Below are 23201 nucleotides of genomic sequence, written 5' to 3' on the forward strand. Positions count from 1 at the left end.
GCATTTGGAGTGACGTTATGGGATAGAGGGGCCCAGGGCTCTGGAAGGTGATTCCCGATGCAGAGGGCTTTCAGAGGTCTGGGCTGGGGTCCTGTTGGGGAGAGCAAGATCTAGAATCCAGGAAGAGGGACTATAGTCAGGGGTTGAGAGAGCTTACATTAAAGACAGAGATGTAGCCATCGATGAGTTCCTGCAGCACCCGCACCTCATGTTCCCCCCGCCCATCTGTCTGGAACACACTAGGTGCAAACAGCAGGGCCAGGTTCCGCGTGCACATTTGGTTTATAGCAGCACACTTTTGCACCCTGCAGAAGGGCGTGACACAGGTCACAAGGGATGCAGCTTGTGCTCACCTGTTGGTCAATGGATCCATTCATTCAGCAAATACTTAGTGAGTTCCTACAGTATGCCAGGCCCTGGGCTAAGCATTTGGGATACAGCTGTAAGACACAATACTGGCCTCAAGGAGCTCCCAGTCTAGGGGAGAGACAGATAACGAATGGGTGATTGTAAATATTGGAAGAGGCAGCACACTTTTATGTAAAGGGACAGACAATAAATATTTTAGGCTTGCAGGCCATACGTTCCCTGTTGCAATTCCTCAGTTCTACTGTTGTAGTATGAGAAGAGTTATAGACAATATAAAAGTGAATGGGTGTGGCTTTACACTTCATGGACAAAACTTCATCTAGAAATACAGGCAACAGGTTGGATTTGGCCCATGGGCCATAGTTGGCCCATCCCTGTGATATAGAGTAATCAGTACAATACAGCCAGTGTTCACCTTAGAATCGTTTAAAGTCCTGTCTCCCCAAGAGACTGGTCAAGATAGATCTGCAACTTACTCTTCTTTGTGTCTCCTACATCTAACCCTTTGTCTGTCATAGAATAATAAAGCAAAATAATATTGATTGCTTACCGTTTTTGAATTCTTACTACATACATGCCAGGTGCTATAGTTAGGATTTTGGAAGGATTATTTCCTTCAACTCTCATGACCTAGGAGGTGGATACTATTCGTTACACCATCTTCCTTTTACAAACGAGGAAACTGAGGCTCAGAGAGTACAAATAACACCCAAGGTGACACACTAGAATGGTGGAAAACTAGAGTAAAGCTTCGGTCTGCCTGACCTCAAAGTCCACACTCTGAACCTTTGTGCTCTGACGCTTTCACTTAGCAATTGTTTACAGGATGAATGAATGAATGAATGTGGGGGGCAGGTAGAGCTGATAAAGGGTCAGTGAGGAGCCTGTGGGGGTCCTGGCCATACTGACCGATAGAGATGCCCAATGAGGGTAGCCAGCGTGCGGCGGTTAACCTGTGGCAGGCAGCCAATCACTTCTTTGTACTTCTCCAGGCGCTGATTCTTCTGTGGTAACTCTGGGATGGAAAGGGGAAGGGGTGGAGATGATCTGGGAAGGGAGCGTGGAGGGATTTTTGAAGAAACAAACCTAGGGTGGATGTGCCTCTGCCCCCTTCCCACCTTGACCTAAGCTGAGTCCTTGAGTGATCCTGAGGGGTGGGGAGGAAGTACTGGGGAGGATGGCTGCCCAATCCCACAAAACAGCCTCAGGGATTCAAGGGTGTGTGTGTGGTGGGGGGGGGGGGGTGGGTGGGTGGTGGAATTCCTGGTTGTCCCTTGGCTATCTGTGAAGAGTTTTTAGGGACCTTGGGAGTACCAGCAGCCTCCCTCCAGCGGGGCAACAACCGTGCACAGGTCACAGGGTCATCGAGCTCTCGAAAGAAGCGTTTGAGCGTATCGGTGACATCCTCCACGAAGTGCTCCCCTGGCCGGAGCTTCACTGACCGGGCATCCCGCCGGAACTCAGCAAGGAGCCGAAGGCTACGGGCGCGGGCACCCCCTTTCCGGTATATGCCCTCCAGCTGGAGCCCTGAGAACAGCCAGCATCTCTGCTCACCACTGCCCAAAGACCCACCCACCCACCTGGTATCCAGTATCTGTGACCTACCCCCACCACCCACCCTGACATGCTGTAGGGCTACTGGGGTAAATGGGCCAGAGAGGAGGAAGTCTGCCTCCATGGTCTTGACTCTCAAGACCCTGCTCAAGTACTCCTGCTCAGAAGGTCCTTCCCTAACCATGATATTACACAGAGTCCCCATCACTCACTATTTTGGTTTTGAAATAGCACTTTCAAATCATATTACAGTCAATCCTCACTATTCAGATTCAATATTGTGAATTTATCTACTTGCTAAAATTTATTTGAAACTCCCAAACCAGTGCTTGTGGCACTTTCCCAGTCATTTGTGAACATGCGCAGAGCAGAGATGAATTTGAGTTGCCTATTGGACACATTCCCAGCTAAGCTCTCATATGGTAAACAAGTGTAGTCTTCATGGTATATATAGAACCACATTTTTTCATTCTTGTGCTTTTTTTCTTTGGGTAGTTTCACTATTTGAAATGGCCCCCAAGTGAAGTGCTAAAGTGCTGTCTAGTGTTCCTAAGTACAAGAAGGCTGTGATGTGCCTTATGGAGAAAATATGTGTGTCAGATAAGCTTTCCTTATGCATGAGTTACAGTGCTGCTGGCTGTGAATTCAAAGTTAACAGATCACAAATACATATTAAAGCAAGTATCTTTAAACAGAAACACACTTAAAGTTACATATTGATGGATCAGTTGATGAGAATGTGACCAGAGCTTCCCAGGAACCCAACCCTGTATTTCCACTGGGGCAACAATTTAGTATTCATTCATTCAATGTTTGCAATAACTTCATAGAACAAAACTACCATGAATAATGAGAACTGACTGTATTTTTCTTACTTATTACCCAGTTCTCCCACTAGTCTCTGAGCATCATAGAACTTTCCCTTTTCACCACTATATGTCCAGTGTCTGGCAAATGGGAGCAGCTCAGTAAACATCTGCTGAATGAAGAGCAGCAGTCCAGGAACTGTGGAGGAGTGGGTATGGGCACACATGCTCTTTCTCCAGGGCTTTCACTGGACTGCTGACTTAATCCCTCCTTTGAACATGAGGAAGACTGAGAACAGGATGGGATCTAGTGAGCAGGCAAAGTCAGTGCATGAGGCTACTACCAAAGTGTGGAGAATGTCATTAGCCACTCACTATCCACTGTCAATGTTGTAAGCACAACTATTTGTAGTTAATGGATGTGCCTTTCCCCCCTTTATTGCCTTCCTTAGTTTTCCATGAAGTTTCCTTCTCAAGAGTCCTGCCTTCTAGGGGCACCTGGGTGGCTCAGTCAGTTAAGTGTCTGACCTTGCCTCAGGTCATGATCTCATGGTTCATGGGTTGGAGCCCAAATTGGGCTCTGTGCTGACAGCTCAGAGCCTGGAGCCTGCTTCAGATTCTGTCTCTCTCCATCTCTGCCCCTCCCCCACTCATGTTCTGTCTCTCTCGTCAAAAATAAATAAACATTAAAAAAAATTAAAAAAAAAAAGAGTCCTGCCTTCTAAAGGGGGTTCGTCAAGGAGCTAGATTCTACTTGGTGTCTCCTTGGGCTGGAGAATAAAGCAGAGGCCAAAAAGTCACAGAGAATTCTGGGAGCCACTCGCACAGCTGAGCCTTTATGCCTGGAAAAACTCCCACACAGAATAAATCTGCTCAGACCTTCAAGGATTTTGCTGCACAGCTTGGCTCTTGCCTTACAGCTGCCCCCTCTTTGTTCTTTATGGCTCTCCATCTCCAGTCACATTTCAGTGCTGCTCTGCTCCCCTTCCACGCCGACGGCCCACTAACAGCTACCTTGGAACACTTACTACCTGCCAGATGCTGTGCTAAATGCTTTACATATGTTCTCTTACTATCACAACTATCCTAGAAAACGAGGACTGTTAGTAGCCCCATTCTACCAATGGGGGAACTGAGGCTCAGAAAGGTAAAGAAGCTTGCCAAGGATCATACAGCAGGTTGTTGTTAGGCTGCAATCTCTGGAGGCAAAGCTTCTGTAGGCAGATCACAACTTCTGGCTGTTCCTATGTACCCCATCCCCTACTGGCTCAGTATTGGCCAGTGCCCACTCACCATGCTGGGTGACAAAACTGATGCAGGCATCCACGATGATGGGGATGTCACCCCGGCTCATCTGCTGCTCTTGCAGCCCTGTGCCGCCCCCGCCAGCGGCCCCCTCAATGGCCGTGGTCCATGCTGAGAAATCCAGCCGGCCCTCCCCCTGCAGATACAGGGTCCTGAGACCCAAGAGGCCTGAGTCAGAGCCAGCTCCTGAGGGTCCTTTAAACTAAGAGGCCCATGATTACAAGGCCCAGCCTTCCAAGAGCCACCAGCAGGGGGCAGCAAAATTCAACCCAGACAGAGCCCCTGAACTAGGCAATGGAATTTGAGAAAGTGGGTAGTGGTCCAGCAGACCAGGGTGGAGGGCGGAGCGGGGCGGGCTCTAGAAAGAGGGATCCAGGGTCAAGGATAAGGGCAACATTTACCTTCCTGTTTCCACCAGGACCAAATGCTCCTTCTTGTCTGGGGTGTCAGCTGCTGAAACCACACCTGGGAGGAGAACCATGAGACAGTATCATGACTGTCTTCATCATAGTGACTAATATTTACTAAGTATTTAAGGTATGTAGGTGCCAGACTAGGAACCCTACAAACAATGCTGTATTAAATCCTGTAAGTTACATACTATTATCCCCATTTTACAGGGGACACATTAATGCTCAGAGAGGTTAAGCTGCTAGTCTCATTACTTGTTATAAAATGGCAAAGCTGAGCTGGGACTCAGGTCTCTTGTCTCCAAAGCCCTCTGATATTATCCCATACTGTTCTCTTTGAGGAAGTGAGAATACCCAGTCCCCTCTCCCAGTCTCCAACCAGCAAATGACTCCAAATAACAGTAACAGTAACATTTATAACATGTAACATTTATTAAACACCTATAAGATAGGTCCTACCAGGCTCTGTGATAAGTGTTTTACATGCATTGCCTTATTTGAAACTACAACTGTTTCATTGTGCCCACTGTAAAGAGGAGGAAACTAAGGCACAGAAATGTTAAGCAACCTGTCCAAGATCACACAGCTAGAAAGTGACAGAGGTGGAGGTCTGTATCTGGGCAGTCTGACTCCAAAGCTTGTGCCTGAATACACTATGTTCTGCTGTTTCCCCTAGGGATCCCCAAATAGATGAAGGTCCACTCTCCCTTACCCCATGGCCACCTTTCATCCCTGTCCCCGCCCCTGCTCACTGATTTCCTGTAGCCGCCGCAGATGCACCATGTCCTCAGGGGCTGGAGAGCCAGGGCCCGGTGCTGGACACAGGAAGAGGTGGTCACCACGAAGAAGTCCAAACCCTGACAGCCAGAGGCCAGGGGCCAGGGCTGAATGGGTGGGAGAGCGTAGCCACAGGCGGCCCAGCCGCAGCAGCCCAGGGCCCAGCAGCTGGTGACAGCTCAGCGGGGAGAACCACTGTGAGTCAAGAGGAACACATGGGGAACAAGGAGGATGGGGAAAGAGATAACAGGTGGAGAGAAATAAGAGTGAGAAGGATAGGGAAAGACACGAAGAGAGAGCAGAAGAAAGACCGGGATGAAAAGCGATGGGGAGAGAACAAAAGAAAGACACAAGAACACAGGAGATGGATGGAGAAAGACAGGAAAGAAATTCAGTTCAATTTAATTTGCTCCAGCCAACACAGAGAAGATATTCTATGTGGCAGCCTTATGCCCTTAAATGTAAGGGTAAGGGATGTAAGGGATGTAAGGGTAAGAAAGAATGGGCAGCCAAAATGCCCTAACTGAAGAGTCACGATGCCCTGGGAAATCCCACCACTCTAAGGGGTCAGGGGAGGATTCGTGAAGAAATAAATGTTGGAGATGGTCTGCAAAATGGTGCTTCTCCAGCTACCTGTGGTGATGAAACAAGGAGTTCTTTTCTTTTTTTTGTTCAAAATTCCAATCTGTTACTAATAGTGCTTTTGTAAAAAACAATAAAAATGGGGCGCCTGGGTGGCGCAGTCGGTTAAGCGTCCGATTTCAGCCAGGTCACGATCTCGCGGTCCGTGAGTTCGAGCCCCGCGTCGGGCTCTGGGCTGATGGCTCAGAGCCTGGAGCCTGTTTCCGATTCTGTGTCTCCCTCTCTCTCTGCCCCTCCCCCGTTCATGCTCTGTCTCTCTCTGTTCCAAAAATAAATAAATGTTGAAAAAAAAATTTAAAAAATAAAAAAAAAAAACAATAAAAATGAACTACTACAAAAGTAAACTGAAAAAAGAAATATACAATATAAGCCCTCCCTTTTAAAAAGTAGATTCTAGGGGCGCCTGGGTGGCGCAGTCGGTTAAGCGTCCGACTTCAGCCATGTCACGATCTCGCGGTCCGTGAGTTCAAGCCCCGTGTCAGGCTCTGGGCTGATGGCTCAGAGCCTGGAGCCTGTTTCCAATTCTGTGTCTCCCTCTCTCTCTGCCCCTCCCCTGTTCATGCTCTGTCTCTCTCTGTCCCATAAATAAATAAACGTTGAAAAAAAATAAAAAATAAATAAAAAATAAAAAGTAGATTCTACACATAAAATCACTCTGTGACATTCCAATGAATGTTTGAGCATTTCCCACAGAGGTGTGTCACATCCTGCAGGGCCGACCTGGTGAGGCCAGAAGGAGGCCCTTGGACTTTGGTAATGGGAAGTCACTAACTACCCCCGCAGAGTAGCAGCTCATAAGTCTGGCAGAGGAGGGCAGCCATCAGGGGTTAAGGAGGAAGGGCATGCTTGCTAGGGCACACGACTATTCTGAGGGGTTGTCAGGAGGGCACCAGGGTGATAAGAAGCTGAAGGTGGAGCAGGACTGAGGGAAAAAACGGTTAAGGACGGGAGCGATTGGAGCAATTGGCATCGTCATCACCATTACTATTTCAACACCCACAGATGGAGGGCCTGCTGTGTGCCAAGCAGCGCAGGTCTCACATGTCACTTAATCCTCAACGCCAAGGGGAGTATCTTTTAGACCCACTCTATCTGTATGGAAAAGCTCACAAGGCTGAGAGTTGGAGGACTCAGATCCCAGGATATCTGACTTTAGGGCCCGAACTTTTTTTTTTAATATTCATTTATTTTTGAAAGAGCGCAAGTTGGGGAGGGGCAGAGAGAGGGAGACAGAGGGTCCAAAGGGGGCTCTGCACTGACAGCAGCGAGCTCAATGTGAGGCTCAAACTCATGAATGGAGACAGATCATGACCCAAGCCAAAGTCAATGCTCAACTGACTGAGCCACCCACGAACCCCTAGGGCCCGAACTTTTAATTGCAGGGAGAGGGTGCAGGACAGAGAGACCAGCTTGCCTGGGAATGGAGACGCTGGGTCTCATAAAGGCAGCCTCACCTGTGCACTGGGAGAACTTGGGGAAGGGGGAAGTGGGAGTTAGAGGCAGCCTTTCCTTGGGAAGAAGGCCTGCGCAATGAGGTTCAAGCCATGAGCTTTGGAGACAAAGGCCTGTTTTCAATCCTGGGCTCTGCTGCCTCCTAGCTCTGTGACCTTGATCAAGTGACTTCATAACCTGTGTAACTCTGTTTCCCTGTATGTGAAATACTGATAATCCTTTCCTCTCAGGGTTGTTGTGAAAGTTAAATGAGCTATTGAGTGGGCAGTGCCTAACACTGGTCCTAGCACAGCTGTTAATGAAGGTGGATGTGGTAGGGGTGGCTGTAGGAACAGGAGAGGGCAGGATGGGGACAGGGAAACCATGGGCTGTTAGGGAGGAGGTCTTGGCTGGCTCACCTTGCCCACAGCACTGGTCCAGGCCTCCAGACTGTCAGCTCCATCTGTGCCAAAATGCTGGATCCTCCCCCCAGTAAGGATGAGCTCAAAGGAAAAGGGGAATCTAGAAAGAAAGTGAGGTTAAGGAGGAGAATGGGGACCAAGAGGGGCTGGCAGGCTCAGGATCACAAAGGGCAAAGGGGGAGTGCAGGGAGCATGGGGTGTAGTTACCTGTCAAGGGGTGTGGTTACCTGTCAAGGTCACTTGGGTCAGTGGGTGGGGGACTCACACCCAGACATACAACATCTTGGGGCTGGATGAGGCTGAGGGGTTCAGGGCTGCTTTCTGACACAAACATTTCCAGAGCTGCTCTCAGCACGCACCACATTCGGGGGGGAGCTAAGGGGGAGGCTGATGGTCAGCAGGCAGAAGATGTCTGTCCCTACCGGCATAATTCCCATTTCCCATATTTATTCTTTCTATGCCAAACCCTCTGCCTGTGTATGATCTCACGTAATCTTTACAACAACACTATGAGGTGGGTATCATCTTCAGTACTCTTTGCAGGTAGGGAAACTGAGGCCCAGAGTTTGAGTAGTTTGCCCAAGTCACATTAGTAGGAAGTAGCAGAGCTGGGATTTGGCCCAGGCAGTCTGACTTCACAGCACACGCTCTCATCTATCACCCAGTGCTGCCAGCAGGCATGGTCCCTCTCTTACTCCCAGCACCTAGTCCACTCCAGGGTGTGGCCCTACTTGCCCTTCCCGCCCCTCTGCGGTACACCTTGCTCATCCCAGTTTCTGCCCCATCTCCCCCCACCCTCGGCTCGCCTCTCACCATCCCGGCCCCTGCGAGGAGGTGGGGGTCCGGCTTTGTTGCTGATGGGACCACAGTACAGGAAGCTGCTGTAAGTGGCAGGTACCACCACCTCATTGTACACGCCAGGGGAAGGGTCTGCAAGGGGAAGGAGAAGTGGTCAGTTCAGTGCAGTGCAATGGGATGGCCTGAGTCATCAGGAAAAGGATCAGACTGAGGAAGACAGTGGGACCCAACTCCAGTGGCAGCATGGCCAAGTCGAGCCCAGTGGGGCTGGACCCCTTACTACCCAGATTAGTAAAGATGGTATTAGGAAGCAAGACACCAGCCCTTGCCCACTGCCTCTCCCAACCAGCCATCCATTCACCCAGTCAGCCCAGGGTGGAAACCTCTAAGCATGGGCCATCCTATAAGTGTCACAGCCCCTCTGGCCTGACCCCTGGAGAGAAGCATCATTAGATGACCGTTTCTTTGATCAGACTTCCCCAGGGAGATGAGATCTCCTTTATGGGTTGACCTTGTCAGGGGTTCACCAGCACTAACACCTCAAACATCCAGATCCATTCCAGGCAGTGGGTGCCATTGATCATTTCATGACTTCAGGATATAGGACCCAGAGGATCTAGAAGGTTGGGAAACTACCCAAACTGAGCCATTGTGATGGGATGAGTAAAAGGGTACACGGGGCTCCCTGGAACAATCAAGGCACGGGTCAGGGTTGAGAATTCTTAGGGGATGAGAAAGGAGGTCCTTCTGGGGATTACCTGGGAGCAGGAGACCAGAGAAGCTGCCATCAGGTGCTGAGGGGGACCAGGACTCCTCGCCCTCAGAGGCCTCAACACAGAGGAGCTGGGTCATGTTCTTCAGCAGGTTGGGTCCTGTCACAGCTGCACACAGTGCCTACAGAAGGGGAAGGGCCTCTGTCAGCCCCAAGACCCAACCTGACAGTGTGGGGACAGTCCTCCAGTCATCAGAAACAGCCCCAACCCCACGCCAAGTCTAGGCATTTCAACTCAGAGACTGCCCTCCTCCATCAGCCCCAACCTGTCCCTCCTACCTGGAGAAGCTGGCCATGATCTAGATACTGAGGGTGGGGCTTCCGGAAGAGACCCAGTCGGTACTTCCGGGAAATGAACTCTCCCCGGGGGCCAGGGCTTGTATCTGGATGCAGCCCCTCACCTGGGGGTAATGCCCCTGCCCAGAAGCGGTTGGCACGATCATTTCCCAGGACAATGAACAACTGTAGGATGACAAAGGGCAGAGGCAACTGACAGGAACTTGAGTCGTCAGACATTTCAATCCTGCCCTCAAGCTGGGCCCACAGCCTTTTGTGGATGCTTTTCTTCCATCTTCCCCACTTTTTCCCTCTTCAGACTCCTCACCTGTACTATCTCATTACTCCAAACACTTGTGTCCAGCTTCAGGCTCTGTACTTTGGAGATCCCAGAACCCAGGGCCCGGTGCTGACCTGTTAGGGTATGAAGGGTATGTGGCATAGATACCCAGAACCTCCAGCCTCAGCCCCCGCTCCCTCTCCCTGTTTTAGCTAAAGGCCCCAGCCCTCACCTGCACACTGCTTGCAGATGACCACCCCCAGGTTGACAGCAGCCCAGTCTGGGCGGGAGGCGCCACAGTCCGCACAGTGCCGGTTTGCCCGATTGGACCAGATTTTCTCAGCCACCTCGTAGTCAGACAGGGTCTCGGTTACTGCTTCCTGCAGAGCGGCCGCCCAGCTCTGCCGAGCACCCCCAGACTCGGCTGTGAAGCTGAGGGGTGGACAGCCAGTCTGTGGGCATGGATACCCCCTCCTACCTGTCCCATCTCACTAGCCATTCCTGCAGGAAGCCCTGCAGGCCACTTCTGGGCCAGCCCAGACCCTCCTGAGACCTTGACCCTGATCCCTGGAATTCCATCAGTGCACACCCACTGACATCCTACTGAAGAGGCCTCCAGTCCTCTACCTGCCCTGGGTCTCCTTCAAAAGTCTCTCCCCCAGGGGTGCCTGGGTGGCTCAGTCTGTTAAGTGTCTGTCTTTGCTCAGGTCATGACCTCCCTGTTTGTGGGTTCAAGAGTGCAGAGCCTGCTTGGGATTTTCTCTCTCTCTCTCTCTCTCTCTCTCTCTCTGCCCCTCCCCCCACTCACACTTTCTCTCCCTCCCCCCCCCCCCCCCACCCTTTCTCTCTCTCTCTCAAAATAAATAATAAACTTAAAAAAAAAAAAGTCTCTCCCCCATCCCTGCCTCCTGCCAGTCTGGGCCCCACCTGAAGCAGCGATGGGGCGTGAGCAGATCAAAACTGCGACTCTTGGTCTCCCTAACGCTGCATCCTTGCAGTTCAATGAAGCAGATCCCGATGCCGGAAGAAAAGGCCTGGTGGGATTGTGGGGGTTGGAACAGGTTCAATGAGACACGAGAATGGGCTAGGCCAGGCTCCTTGGCCTCGGCCAGGCCCTTCTCACCTGCTCACTCTTGTACAGGGCAAGCTCTCCAGGGCTCAAAGCAGCAAAAACCTTGGCCTTGTGTCCACGAAGTTCTAGCATGCCTGTGCGGAGGGGTCGGGGTGGCTGAGGGGGCCGGGGATGGCCCAGGAGGCGCTGCTCCCTCAGGCAGGATTGCAGTGTGGAGCACCATGTGTCCCGCTGGGCTGGTGTGGGACAGAGAAGCAGGTTAGCCAGCAGCTGTGTGCTCACATGGCTTCCCTGCCCCCCACCCTGACACAGTAGGGCCCTGCTTCTCACCCTCGCTCTCTGTGCGAAACACAAACACCCTCTGGCCAGTGATGACCTGGAACTTGTTATCCTTGCTGCTGCGGGTCATCTCAATGGCAGTCAGAGGGATCACACCCTTGGGGAAGGGATCCTGGAGAGACAGCCCAGTGACCCAAAGGGACAGCAACTCAACCATGTGTGCTGACCCTGGGGCCAGCGCCAACTTTTAATGAGATCGGCATTCATTCCACACGCAGTGGGGTACAGCTGCTAACCTAGCTACTTTAGATGCTGACATCAGTCGTGTGGTGACCGCCCCCCGCCCCCGACCTGGGCTTCCCATCTTCCAGTCCCGAGCCTTTCTCAACCCTCCTTCCCTTTCTCTTTCCCTAGGCCCAACATAGCATCTCCCAGACCCCCACCTTATCATTGCCAAAGTACATCAGACTCCTGCCGTTGAACTGCACAAAGCGCCTCTGGAAAACGTAGTTTCTGGGGAAGGCAGGGGCCAAGATGAGTGAGTGGTGGAGGCTGTATCCTGAGGGTTCCTAGGGTCTGGGAGTACCTGGGACCCAACCCACCACCACCACCCAGCCTCCCTCTTCCCTCTTCTCCCTCCCTACCCTCCCTTTCCCTCCCCAGTAGCCCCACCCCTGAGGGGAGAGCTTGTCTAGCCAGCCGCTGAGCAGGGGCGTGGGGCGGTCTGCTGTGGATGAGAAGCTGGCATAGGGTGAAATGAGGTCATCATTCATCTCCATGTCCAGGGTGGGCAGTGAGAGGGTAGAATCTCCAGGCAGCTCAAGGCTAGCATAGCCAGCATCCTCCCGTGCTTCCAGATCCTGCCTGCTGAGCCTTATGTGGGGCAAGAGAGAAGATATATTAGACCCAGGTCCCTAGATACCCCCACCCACAGCACTTCACAGAATGTTTGGAAGGTACTGGATCACTTTTCAAACAGGGAAATGGGGATGTTGGGAACCCAAAAGATTATCATAGAGCCTTTTCCCTGAGCACACTTGGATTTTTTACTGGAAAAATTTCAGTCCCTCTCCTTTGCCATTAGTATTACTTGGTAGAAAAGTTGGGGAAAGGCTGTGTAGCTGGCTTTCTGCCACAGTTGCCGATATCTAATCAATAAGTCTTTTTGGTTCTCTCTCCAAAAAGTGCTTGACTTTCTCTCCCTGGTCCAAATTCCCATGAGTTCTCACCAGGGTGATATGAATTACCTAACTGGTCACCTGCTTCCACTCCTGCCCTCCCTTGGACCTCACTTTCCATCACTACCAGAGCACTCCTTTAAAAATGCAATTGACCCTCTCTCTGCTCCTCCCCTGCTCATGGTCTGTCTGTCTCTCTCTCTCTCAAAAATAAATAAACATTAAAAAAAATTTTTAAAAAAAGGGTGCCACATGGCTGGCTCAGTTGGTTAAGCGTCCAACTTCAGCTCCCGTCATGATCTCACAGTTTGTGAATTTGAGCCCCGCGTTGGGCTCTGTGCTGACAGCTCAGAGCCTGGAGCCTGCTTCAGATTCTGTGTCTCCCTCTCTCTCTGCTCCTCCCCCGTTCACGCTCTGTCTCTGTCTCTCTCTCAAAAATAAACATTAAAAAAAATTTAATGCAAATGAGATCATTTCACTATCCTCCACCACCCCTTCCCTCAATGAAATCATGCATAACTTCTCATTTGCAGTTGGGATAAATCCAAATCCCTTAACATGGGCTGTAAGACCTTGTACAATGAGACCCACACCCAATCCCCTGACCTCCTTTTATATCACCCTTGCCTTTGCTTACTACAGTTTAGCCACCTTCTCTTCCTCTTTCAGAGTCTTTGCACATGCTGTTCCTTCTGCCCAGAACATGCTTCCCTGGGCTGCTTTATCTCAGCCCTTAGGTCTTTGCTTATGCCATCTTCCCAGGAAGTCCTCTATTATTCTCTGTCACTTTCCAGGAGTTCTTAACCTCAGTAGCACAAAGTCACTTGGGAAACCTTAAAATACCAGTATATGGCCCCCATCCTAGACATTTAAGTTTGATCATCTGGGAGTGGGCTCATGAATGTTTATTTCTAAAAGTTCCCCAGGCTGGGTTGCCTGGGTAGCTCAGTTCGTTAAGCATCTGACTTGGGCTCAGATCATGATCTCCGTTTTGGTTAGTGAGTTGGAGCCCCACATAGGGTCTGTGCTGGTGGTGCAGAATCTGCTTGGGATTCTCTCTCTGCCCCTTCCCCACTTGTGTGCTCTCCCTCTCTCTCTCTCAAAATCAATAAACTAAAAAAAAAAAAAAAAAAAAAAAAAGTTCCCCAGACTATAGTGCAGCTAAGGTTGAAAACCATTACTCTACCCTATTTGTTTCTTACTTAAGTGAGAAACACTTACTTAAATTGCTTACTTAAGCAATCAGATAAGAACCCCCACAAACTCCCAGTGCCTCATCTACCCAATTTCACACATTTTTTACATTCCTTCTACTGCTGTCATAAACATCCCTGTCTGAAACCAGTCCCTCCTCTGTGCACCATCCTCTCACCTACACAAGGATGTTGCTCCAGACTGTCTCCCCTTCCTCTCCCCGACAGCAACTAATTCTCCCTCTCTACCACATCCCTGCAATCCATCTATAAACATATGTAACACTGCCTCCTACAAAAAACATTTCTTAACTCCACTTCCACTATAACAACCACTCAACCCTGTGCTCTTCTTTGCAGAAAAATTAAAAAATGTCATCTGTACCTTCCAACTCCTTCTGTTATCTCGAGACCATTTTGATCTGGCTTTCACCTTTACCTCTTGTCAAGGTCCCCAGTGACCTCCATGTTGCCAATTCCAGAAGCCAATTCTCAGTCCTTGTCTTTCTTGACCTCCTGGCAGCATTTGAACTGTTGACCTCCCCCTCCTCCTGTCTTCACTTGGCTCCTATGACATCACACTCTTCTGGTTTTCCTTCTCCTTTACTACTCATTTCTTTTTAGTCTGTTTTGCTGGTTCTTCCTCTTCTCCCAAACCTCTTGATATTGGGGTATGCCAGGACTCTGATCTTGGTCCTCTGCTCTATCGACACTCACTCACAGCTATATACACCCATGTAGATGCTGTAAACTCACAAATTTAGATCTCCAGCTCAGACCTCTCCCCCAAACTCCAGATTTGTATATTCAATGTTCTATTTGTCATCTCTTCTTGGGCTTATAATATATACCTCAAATTCAGCACATCCAAAATGGAGCTCCCGATCTCCCCACCACCCCCTGCTTTGTGCAGTTTCCCCATGTCAGATCAGAGCAACTCCAGGAACTTTCAGTTGCTCAAACAGCACTGTCCAACAGAGGTCACTGTGCAAACCACATATGTAATTTTCGATTTTCTAGTAGCCACATTAAAAAATAAAAAGAAACAAGTAAAACTAATTATATTTTATTTAATCCCACATACCCAACATATTAACATTTTACTATGTCATCCATATAAAAAGTAAGATAATTTATGTCTACTTCTGTCATATTCATCCAGTACTGATTTTTTTTCATGCTAAGTCTTTCAAATTTGGTAGTTTTATAGTTACAGCACATCTTACTCCAGACTAGCCACATTTCATGTGTTCAGTAAGCACATGTGGCTAGTGGCTACCACACTGGACAGTGCAGCTCAGACTAAAATCTTTGAGGTCATTCTTGACTGCTCTTTTCTCTCACACCCCAAGTGTCAATGTCTCTCACATGACAGTTTGCCTTCAAAATATAACTCATATCCAACCACTTCTTGCCATCTCCACTACCATGACCTAGTCTGAGATGTGTCATCTAGATTACTGCAATAACCTCATATCTGGTCTCTCTACTTCTGCTTTTGCTCCTACTGACCATTCCCAACACAGCAACCAGAGGGATTCTTAAAAATGTATTCAAAACCCTTCCAGTGGCTTCCCATTTCACTTAGAGTCAAAGCGAAAGTCCCCACAAGGTCCTACCTGATCTGACTCTTTTTACCTCTCTGACATCATTTCCTCCCACTCTTCCTGCCCTGGCCACTATACCCCAGCCCCACTGGCCTTGTCACCACTCCTGGGTTTACCTGGAAGCCTCTATTCTAGCCACTCCCCCTGCCTGGGACACTTATCCCAGACACTGTCATGATTAACTCTCTCACACCCTTCATTTTGCTCAAGTGTCATTTGAAAACACTCTGGCAACTCTTAATGAAAAATTATAGCCCACTTCCCCTCACTCCATCCCAGCCTTCTTACCCTGCTCTTTTTTTCCCCATGGTATTTAATACCTTTTAACATATGATGTAACTTATTTATTATACTTATTTTTATTTGACTCCCCACACGGACAAGGATTTCTGATCTATCCCAAATACCTACAACATCTGGGATGCAGTAGATGCTCAATAAAGATTTGTTAAATGAAAGCAAGAAAAGCATTTCTCCGTATTGTAAATTATATATCCATCTGTTTGTCTACTTGTTTCAGTTCCTATCTGCCCTTGAGTCACAAGAGGCTTGAGGGGGGTACTGGGTCTGCCATAGTCCTTCTATATCTTGAGTACCTGGCTGGCACACAGTGGACACTCAATACACACGTGACGAATAACTGGATCCATGGCCACCACCAGACTGCTCCTCAAGCTTCTCTCTTCCTGCCATCACCACCCTACTGACTACTCACCTGTGTTCAACCCGGTCCTGACAGACACCTCTGCCTTCTCTTCTGTCAGGTGGCCCTGGGACCCCCACGGGCTGGACACCATAGTACAGGCAGCCAGGGTCCATGATATGTACTGGCAGGGGAGAGACAAGGAAGAGGAGGTCAGGTGGGAATGTCTGGGTCCTGAAGGGACCTGTCTCTCTCCCCCCAACCCATGATAACCCACCTACCTGTGCCTGTTGTGGGCCTGAGGGCAGGGGTGGGGGCAGCTGCCTGGGAGCTGTCTGGGGTCCTGAGGGAAAAGGTCTAGTGATCATTAAGGGAGAGAGGAGAGAGGAGGAACCCTCATGTCCTGCACCTTCTTGCCCCCACCCAGCACTGGATCCCAAGGAAGCCAGCCCCACTCACATGTCCTGGGCTGTCTGTGCCCCGCCTCTTAAGTCCAGGCCAAAGTAGATGGCATTTGGCATCATTTCCACAGTATTCAAGGCTGAAGTCTGCTCAGAGGAGGAGGTGGGGAGAGGAGGGGAACTTGGGCTGGACTCTGGGCTCCTGGACACTTCTGGTTTCCAGAGGGTTGGGCTCGCTCCAGGTCTTTGGGTGGTGGTGGGGCCGCTGAGTCCACCAAATACTGTCCTGGGCTTAGGCACAGGCTTCGGGGGCTGGGCTTGGGGGGCTAGGCTGGGGGATGGCTCCATGGCACTGTCCAACTGGGAATCCAGGGAGCCCTCTGCAGCACCTGCCTGCAGCAGGCGCAGAATGCGTTTCCGGTGACCTGTGGCGCTGACACCCAACTGCCTCAGCTCCTCGTGGCCCAGGCCCCGGGCTGCACCCACTGTAGCCAGGCCATGCCTTCGGAACGTGTCTGCATACTGCTCCAGGTGCACCGTGGCCAGCCACACAGCGATGTCCAGGTCCTGAGGGGCAGCCATGGGGGCTCAGGCCATTGCTGGGGGGAGCGGCAGGGTGAAGGAAGGGCTCAGGCTGAGATTCCCCCTCCCTGTCCCAAAGTCTGAGGCCTGGACAGGGGGTAGGCACCAGACTTGTCTTCCTCCAAAGAAAAATGACCAGTGGCCGGCAATCTGGAGGAAGAGCCGTCCCAGAACATCAGAAAGGGCTTTCTTATTATAGAGGAATCTCTTCATTTGCAGATGAGGACACTGAGGCTCAGAGAAGGGAAGAGGCTTGCCCCAGGCTCACAACAAATTGGTGGAAGTGTTGGCCCCCATGCTCCTGACCACCCTAGGTCTGGATCAAAGCTCTGCCTCTGCTTTATTGCATTCAACCAAGTCAGCATGGGACAAGATGACAGAAGCCTGCGGGGGCAGGATGGAATGGGATGGTGGGAAGAGGGGCCTCATGATGTGGCCTAAGGTGGGTACAGGGGCAGCTGTGGCACAAGAGGAGGGAAGAGGTGGAGATTCCACCCCCCTGGTTTTCAGAACTGAGGTACAAGCTCGGCCATCCTAATCCTGGTCATTCCCAGTTCCTCCTCCCCTTCCACCTATTGTCTCTGCTCAGACTTCCTTCCTGTCCCTCCAGCCCTGGCCGCCCCCACATCCTGTCTGCCTTGGTCAGGCTGCCCAGAGAGCCCTAACTAGTTTCAGCAAGTGGGGTCCTGGCTGTGGAAACAGGCTGCTTGGGGAATGGGGATAGGGTGGAGAATTGGGCTGGAAAGAGGAGGGCCCAGAGGCCAGGGGTACTCCAGGGTCTTCACTCTCCACCAACCTGAAGCATGTTCACACACATGCATGCACATGTGAGCACCCTCCCTATAGCGACTCAAGAGTGTGAAATGACATCCCCCTACCTCTGCTTTCTCCACATCTTCTTCCTCTGAGCTTTCCCTTTCCCTTTCCCATGCCTTTGGGCTCAAGTCTTTGAGGCTCTGTCCCGTTCTGCCATCCTGACCCTGACCCTGGTCTATTCTCTGGACCTGTCTCAGATTTTGTCTCCCTGGAGTTTTCTCTCTGCTTGTCCCTTTCTCTACCTCACTCTATCGGTCACTGCCTCTATCTAAATCCATCTTTGTTCCCCTCCTTCTTTTGCTCTGTCATTAAGCCTCTCCTTGCCTGAGTCTCCAATTTTAACTAGACCTTTAGGTGTATGTGACTCCAGATTTCTGTCTCTCTACCTCTGCCTGTTAGGTTATCACACACTTTCTCCCCATGGGGTCCTGACCAGGACTCCCTCTCGCCCCAGCATCAGTTCTGGCCTTTCTGCCTCTCCGCAGCTGGGCCCCCTTACCCAAGCTAGTTAGGGCCTGACTCAGAGCCCAGTTTCCCAGTGACTCAGATCCAGCCCGAGGGCACGGGACTGGGAACCCGGAGGTGCGCGGGGCAGGAGTGCCGGGGGCGGGCCAGGCAGCGCGGGGCAGCGCGGGCTGCGATGAAGGAGGGGGTTGAGGAGGGAGGGGGCAGAGGCCGGGCCACCGGAGGGAGGGGCGAGTCACGGCGGGGAGGGGGGCGGGGGAGGGCCGCCGGCGCGGACGGGGCCCTCGAGGAGGGGACGGGGAGGAGTCTGGGAAGCAGGGGCCCGTGGGCGCGGGGGTCCTCACCTCACTACGCGGCCGCCGTCCGCTCCCGGTGCCCGCCGCGCCGTCCGAGGCTCGGGTCGCGCAGCGCGGGCCCCGCCTCCCCTCAGCCCTCCCCCGACGGGCCCGGCCCCGCCCCGCCCCGCCGGCCGGTTCCCTCCGCTGGGCCCCGCCACTCCTTGTGCAAGCGCCGGCCTTCAAAAGGTTTGGGCTCCTTACCTAACCGCTGCGCTTATCTCGGGGCCTGGCCAACTCTGTCTTCCTAGGGGCCGAGAAAGGGACCGGAACAGGAGCGGGAGGTCAAGACAGCTTTAGAGAGAGGGACAAAGGGGTAAAGACCAGAATGGAGATGTGACAGAGGTAGAACCAGAGCGAAAAGGAGAGCGGCCTGGAGCACGGCTTTGCATCCCTTCTGCTGTTCCCTCCCCATCGTGCCAAAAGAGGAGGGAAAGAGGTGGGCCCTAAGCCCCCAGGGTGGCAGCCCCTGTCCCATGCCCAGCACCGTGGCTGGACCCTGGCACCCAGTTAGCGAGTGAAGGGAGGCTGGCATCCGGAAGTCACAGATAGCCACAGCCTTCCAAGCTGGGGACCCCTTCAGTAGCCCAGAGGTTTGACGTGAGGGAATAGGGGCCGATGCCTAGCAGAGGAGTCCCCATCTGCTTCTAACTCCCCAAGAGCCAGGCCTAGGTTTCTTCCCAGAGGTTAAGGTCAGCAAGGCAACATTCCTACTCCCATACCCCCCAACCCGGGTCTTGGGGCTGCCTTTTAGGGGATAAGCCTGGCGCCCTGCAAGCTCAGTGACCCAGCAAGAAGTCTTTTCTTCTTTAGGAGAAGCCCCTTCTCTTCATCCTCGTACTCCATTTTTTTTTTTTTTTTTTTTTTTTTTGGTGAGGTGGGGGGCGGAGGTAGGGGGATGGGGGTGTTACCTGAGGAGAAATGGCTCCTCTCCTTTTTCCCAATCTTGCCTGGAGCCCTAGCCTTGAAGCCTGTCCCCCAGAGCCTGAGGCACTTCCCCCTCAGAGTTGGGCTGGTGTTTAGCTATGTGTGGTGTTGTTTGGGGGGGGGGGGGGACACCACTGGCTCGCTGTGTTTTCCTGTTTGTATGAGAGGAAGTTGGCTGTGAGTCAGCAGACAAAGGAACTGTCAGTAACTAGGGGAAGACCCCTGCCTCAGCAGAAGGTGAGGGGAGTGTGAAGTGGTCCCCACCTCTCCCAACTGCCCCAGCTTGGAGAGGATCTGCTACCTTCAGCCTCCTGGAGCTCTTCTCTCTGAGAAAGAGAATGATAATAATAATTAATTATTAAAATGACCATAGTAATGGCTGCCACTTACTGAGAGCCGACTCTGTCCCAGGCCCTGTGCAAATATTGCTTTGCAAGTTTCCATTAATCCTCACAACAACTCTTAAGATAGGGGATTTTATCACCTCCATTTTACAGATAAGGAGACATTTCTCTGGATGGGCAACTGTGGGGCCAGGAGAATGCTCTTCATGGACCTCCAACTACAAAGACTGAAAATTTACCAAAGGCCTTAGCTGCTGCCTTCTGAAATCCATCAACTCGCAGTTTAAGGCCAGCTTCCCATGGGGTTGCTCCCATCCAATGACCAAACTCAGCAGAGATCCTAAGGTAGGCCCATTCCTGGAAAATAAGGGGATTCCTGTGACAGCTGACCTTGACTCAAGAGTTATCCCTGTGCCCTTGATGAACTTTCCTTCTATTGCTTAGTGGTGTAAGATATTTTCTCCCAACCTCCCTTCCTTGCCTCTCTCCTTCATTCCTCTCTCAGCTCCTGGCTGCCTTCCTCTTCCACATTTCCCAGTAACCCAGCAAGAAAAGGGAATTGAGTAAATAACTATAGGGCACAGGGAATCTAGAGAGATAATTTGGAGGGGCCAGATGCAAGAGTTCTGAACGTTTTTTGTGTCAAGTTCCCCTTTGGCAGTCTGGCAAAACCTATGTAACCATTCTCAGCATAATGTTTTAAAATGCATAAAATGAAATATGTAGGATTACAAAGGAAACCAATTATATTGTAATACAGTTTTTAAACTATTTTAATGTGATATAGTAATATATGTGCTTTATTAATGCTTTAAATAAGATCTAGCAGTAGGTTGATACCTCACATAATTTTGAAGCAGTGAAGAACATGAATGATATTTCAAAATATCTACGATACTATAATATGATACAAAAATATAAGTGATTTTTATCGGTGACAAAGCCATTGTTATGGCTAATGTGACTGGTTTGTTGCTACTATCATAGTGGAAGGAAATGCTAAATTTCAGCTAGAGATTAGCTGAAATAATACAATTTAAGATTATGTAAGATTAAATTATATAAATAATATAATAAATAATTATATAAATAATTATATAAATAATATAATTTAAGATTATATAAGATTAAATTATATAATTTAAGATTAATATAATATAAGATTAGCTAAATAATATAATATTTTTTCCCGTCCAAGTTTGGTGACTCCACACTGAGGATACCTGAGTAAGAGGGTCAGGGCAGAGCTGCAGAAAGGAAGACCCAGCTCTCTCCCCAGACCCTATGTTCCCTGTCTGGTTCAGCCATTTGGTGGTGGGTGAAGACTCTTGTCCCTGAGTTGTATCTTCCTTCTCTCTTTCTCCCTGGCTCTCTCAGTTTCTCTTTTTCTCTGTCTCTCTCTGCCACACACCTCCCATATCTGTTTCTCTGTTTCTCTTATTTCTCTTTTATTCTTTGTCTTTCTGTCTTCTGGTGCATACAGTTCCGTCTTTCTTCATTCAGAATCTTCTTTGTGGTTTTTCTGTGTGTCTGCCTCTCTTTCTGCCCCACCTCTCTCTCTACCTTTGTCTGTGTTTGTGTTTCTCTCTTTGACGCCATAATTCGTCACTGAGGGGACAGGGCAGATTCAAAGATTTCTGTAACCTGAGCCCAGTGAGACAAAGAGAATTCTAATTCTAGGGTCATTGAGAGCTACAAGAGGGAGTACCCCTGGGCTTATAACTCTAGCCAGGGAGGCACAGGGGTTCCTTCCCCACTCCCTCTTCCATTTTCAACCTTCTTCTTTTTCTTCTTTTTTTTCTAAAGAGGCTTTCTTTCTTTCTTTTTTTTTTAATGTTTATTTATTTTTGAGAGAGACAGAGACAGAGCGTGAGTGGGGGAGGGGCAGATTCTGTGTCAGGGGCAGAATCTGAAGCAGGCTCCAGGCTCTGAGCTGTCAGCACAGAAGCAGATGCTGGGCTCAAACTCACAAATTGTGAGATCATTACCTGAGCTGAAGTCGGACGCTTAACCGACTAAACCACCCAGGCACCCCATATTCTCAATCTTCTTAAGGACAGAAACAGGTCAAAACAGAGATGAGTAAAAATGAAGGTAGTGAATGGAAACATTCCAAGCTCTGGAAGATAAGGGCTGAAACCTTTGTGACCCTGAACTTGGATACAGTGGATCTTTCTCCACACTGCCAACAATCCAGATGTTGAGGCTGCCTTCTGCCCTCCTCATGCCTGGGGAGAGAAGGGGAGAGTACTGACCAGGTCTGGTGTGCAGGCACGTGGACTCAGAGGTTGAGCTTGCAGCAGATGTCTGCCCTGGCCCCCGGGGTGGATGGGCAGAAGGGAGCTCAGTGGGCTCAAGGATGGGGAGCACAGAGTTCTGGGATTGATCTTTTCTCTGAATATTTAAGAGTGGGGTAGAGCAGCCAAGTCATCTGTTCCCCTGGGGGGTGTATGCCTCCCAAGATGATTTAGACGAGGGGAGGGCTATTGGTCTGAGAAAATGGGGACAGAGAGTAGTCACGGAAGACACCCTAGGGAAAAAGGGTGAGGCGAATGGTAGTGTGGGAAGTGAACCAGTTCTTAGGAGTGAGATGGAGACTGCGTGGGTGGCTAGTGTCCCCTGGAGGGGCTGCTTCTCTGGGAGGCTGTTGTGGGTCCCTGCTCTTTAGCCAGACCTCTTTTATCCTCACTATCCAAGAGGTTTGCCTACGGCGAGATGAGCCATACCAGGCTGAGCTAGGGAACTCACTTTCTTCCAAGGGCTTCCATGCCTGGGGATCTGGGCTGAGCTGCCATTCCCTTTTGGGGTACTGCCTGTGACTCCTTCAGGGCCTGGTGGGCTCAGGGTAATAGGAAAGGACTCTCTCCAAACCTTACCCTGAAGTCCTACCAGTTCACCCAGGCAAGAGAGGCCCCATTATTGACCATCACCATCTGATCTGCCTGCTCTGGTTTAACCCAAATGACAATGGCAGGGCTCATTGTGACCCAATGTATACATGGAACCACAGTTTAAAAATAAAGTATATGCCAGAAACCAAAAAGAATGAACAGGTTTTCCAATGTTTCATCTCTCAAAAGATCTTACAACCTACAATAACCCTTCTGTGTTGGTCACAAACCTCACTTGTCTGGGCTTCTCTCTCATCTATACCCCATCTCCTCAAAGTCCTCCCCTTGGCCAGTACAGACTTTCTCTTGCTCTTACTCTTTATTGTGTGGTTTGGTTCAGCCTCTCTAGCATTTTTCAGGGAAGGAGTAAGAATAAATGTGACTAACATGTGGGGCAAAAGGTGTACCGGCGAGCAGAGGAAGGACAGAACCAAGCAGTGGGGATTGCGGAAGGAATATTCCACTACCCTTTCCATGTCTCTCTTTGCTCTTCCACCTTCCCACCCAAATCATAGACCACTGCAACCACAATCACTTAGGGAGCCATTTTGTTCACCAGAAGGGGATGGTATGATGCAGGAAGTAAGAGCCGTCTCCAAAGTACAATCTTGATCCACCTTTACCTG

The 23201-nt window shown here is 50.3% G+C and overlaps 1 protein-coding gene across 7 annotated transcripts in view; it reads right to left on the reverse strand.

The window, feature by feature from the left end:
• The window catches only part of ARAP3 (ArfGAP with RhoGAP domain, ankyrin repeat and PH domain 3), a 35468-nt gene that overhangs the window by 6115 nt on the left and 6152 nt on the right, over window positions 1-23201 (reverse strand). Inside the window, exons 1-23 of one of the 7 annotated variants that reach the window (XM_047865885.1) lie at window positions 19325-19367; window positions 18618-18660; window positions 16274-16814; window positions 16096-16157; window positions 15887-15998; window positions 11866-12066; window positions 11637-11706; window positions 11245-11365; window positions 10966-11150; window positions 10770-10876; window positions 10075-10274; window positions 9891-9976; window positions 9566-9748; window positions 9273-9408; window positions 8530-8646; window positions 7944-8091; window positions 7714-7816; window positions 5197-5416; window positions 4436-4499; window positions 4023-4186; window positions 1684-1896; window positions 1279-1384; window positions 158-305 (exon numbers count right to left, since the gene is read on the reverse strand). In XM_047865885.1, coding sequence (XP_047721841.1) covers window positions 158-305; window positions 1279-1384; window positions 1684-1896; window positions 4023-4186; window positions 4436-4499; window positions 5197-5416; window positions 7714-7816; window positions 7944-8091; window positions 8530-8646; window positions 9273-9408; window positions 9566-9748; window positions 9891-9976; window positions 10075-10274; window positions 10770-10876; window positions 10966-11150; window positions 11245-11365; window positions 11637-11706; window positions 11866-12066; window positions 15887-15998; window positions 16096-16157; window positions 16274-16797 — 3270 coding nt within the window. In that variant the 5' untranslated portion in view covers window positions 16798-16814; window positions 18618-18660; window positions 19325-19367. Of the gene's footprint in view, window positions 1-157; window positions 306-1278; window positions 1385-1683; window positions 1897-4022; window positions 4187-4435; window positions 4500-5196; window positions 5417-7713; window positions 7817-7943; window positions 8092-8529; window positions 8647-9272; window positions 9409-9565; window positions 9749-9890; window positions 9977-10074; window positions 10275-10769; window positions 10877-10965; window positions 11151-11244; window positions 11366-11636; window positions 11707-11865; window positions 12067-15886; window positions 15999-16095; window positions 16158-16273; window positions 16948-18422; window positions 18484-18617; window positions 18661-19324; window positions 19368-23201 lie in introns of those variants that run through there. The other 6 variants (XM_047866062.1, XM_047865797.1, XM_047865639.1 and 3 more) reach the window with 6 other exon arrangements.

This window comes from Prionailurus viverrinus, chromosome A1 (genome assembly GCF_022837055.1).
Source record: "Prionailurus viverrinus isolate Anna chromosome A1, UM_Priviv_1.0, whole genome shotgun sequence".
NCBI classification, from domain to species: Eukaryota; Metazoa; Chordata; class Mammalia; order Carnivora; family Felidae; genus Prionailurus; species Prionailurus viverrinus.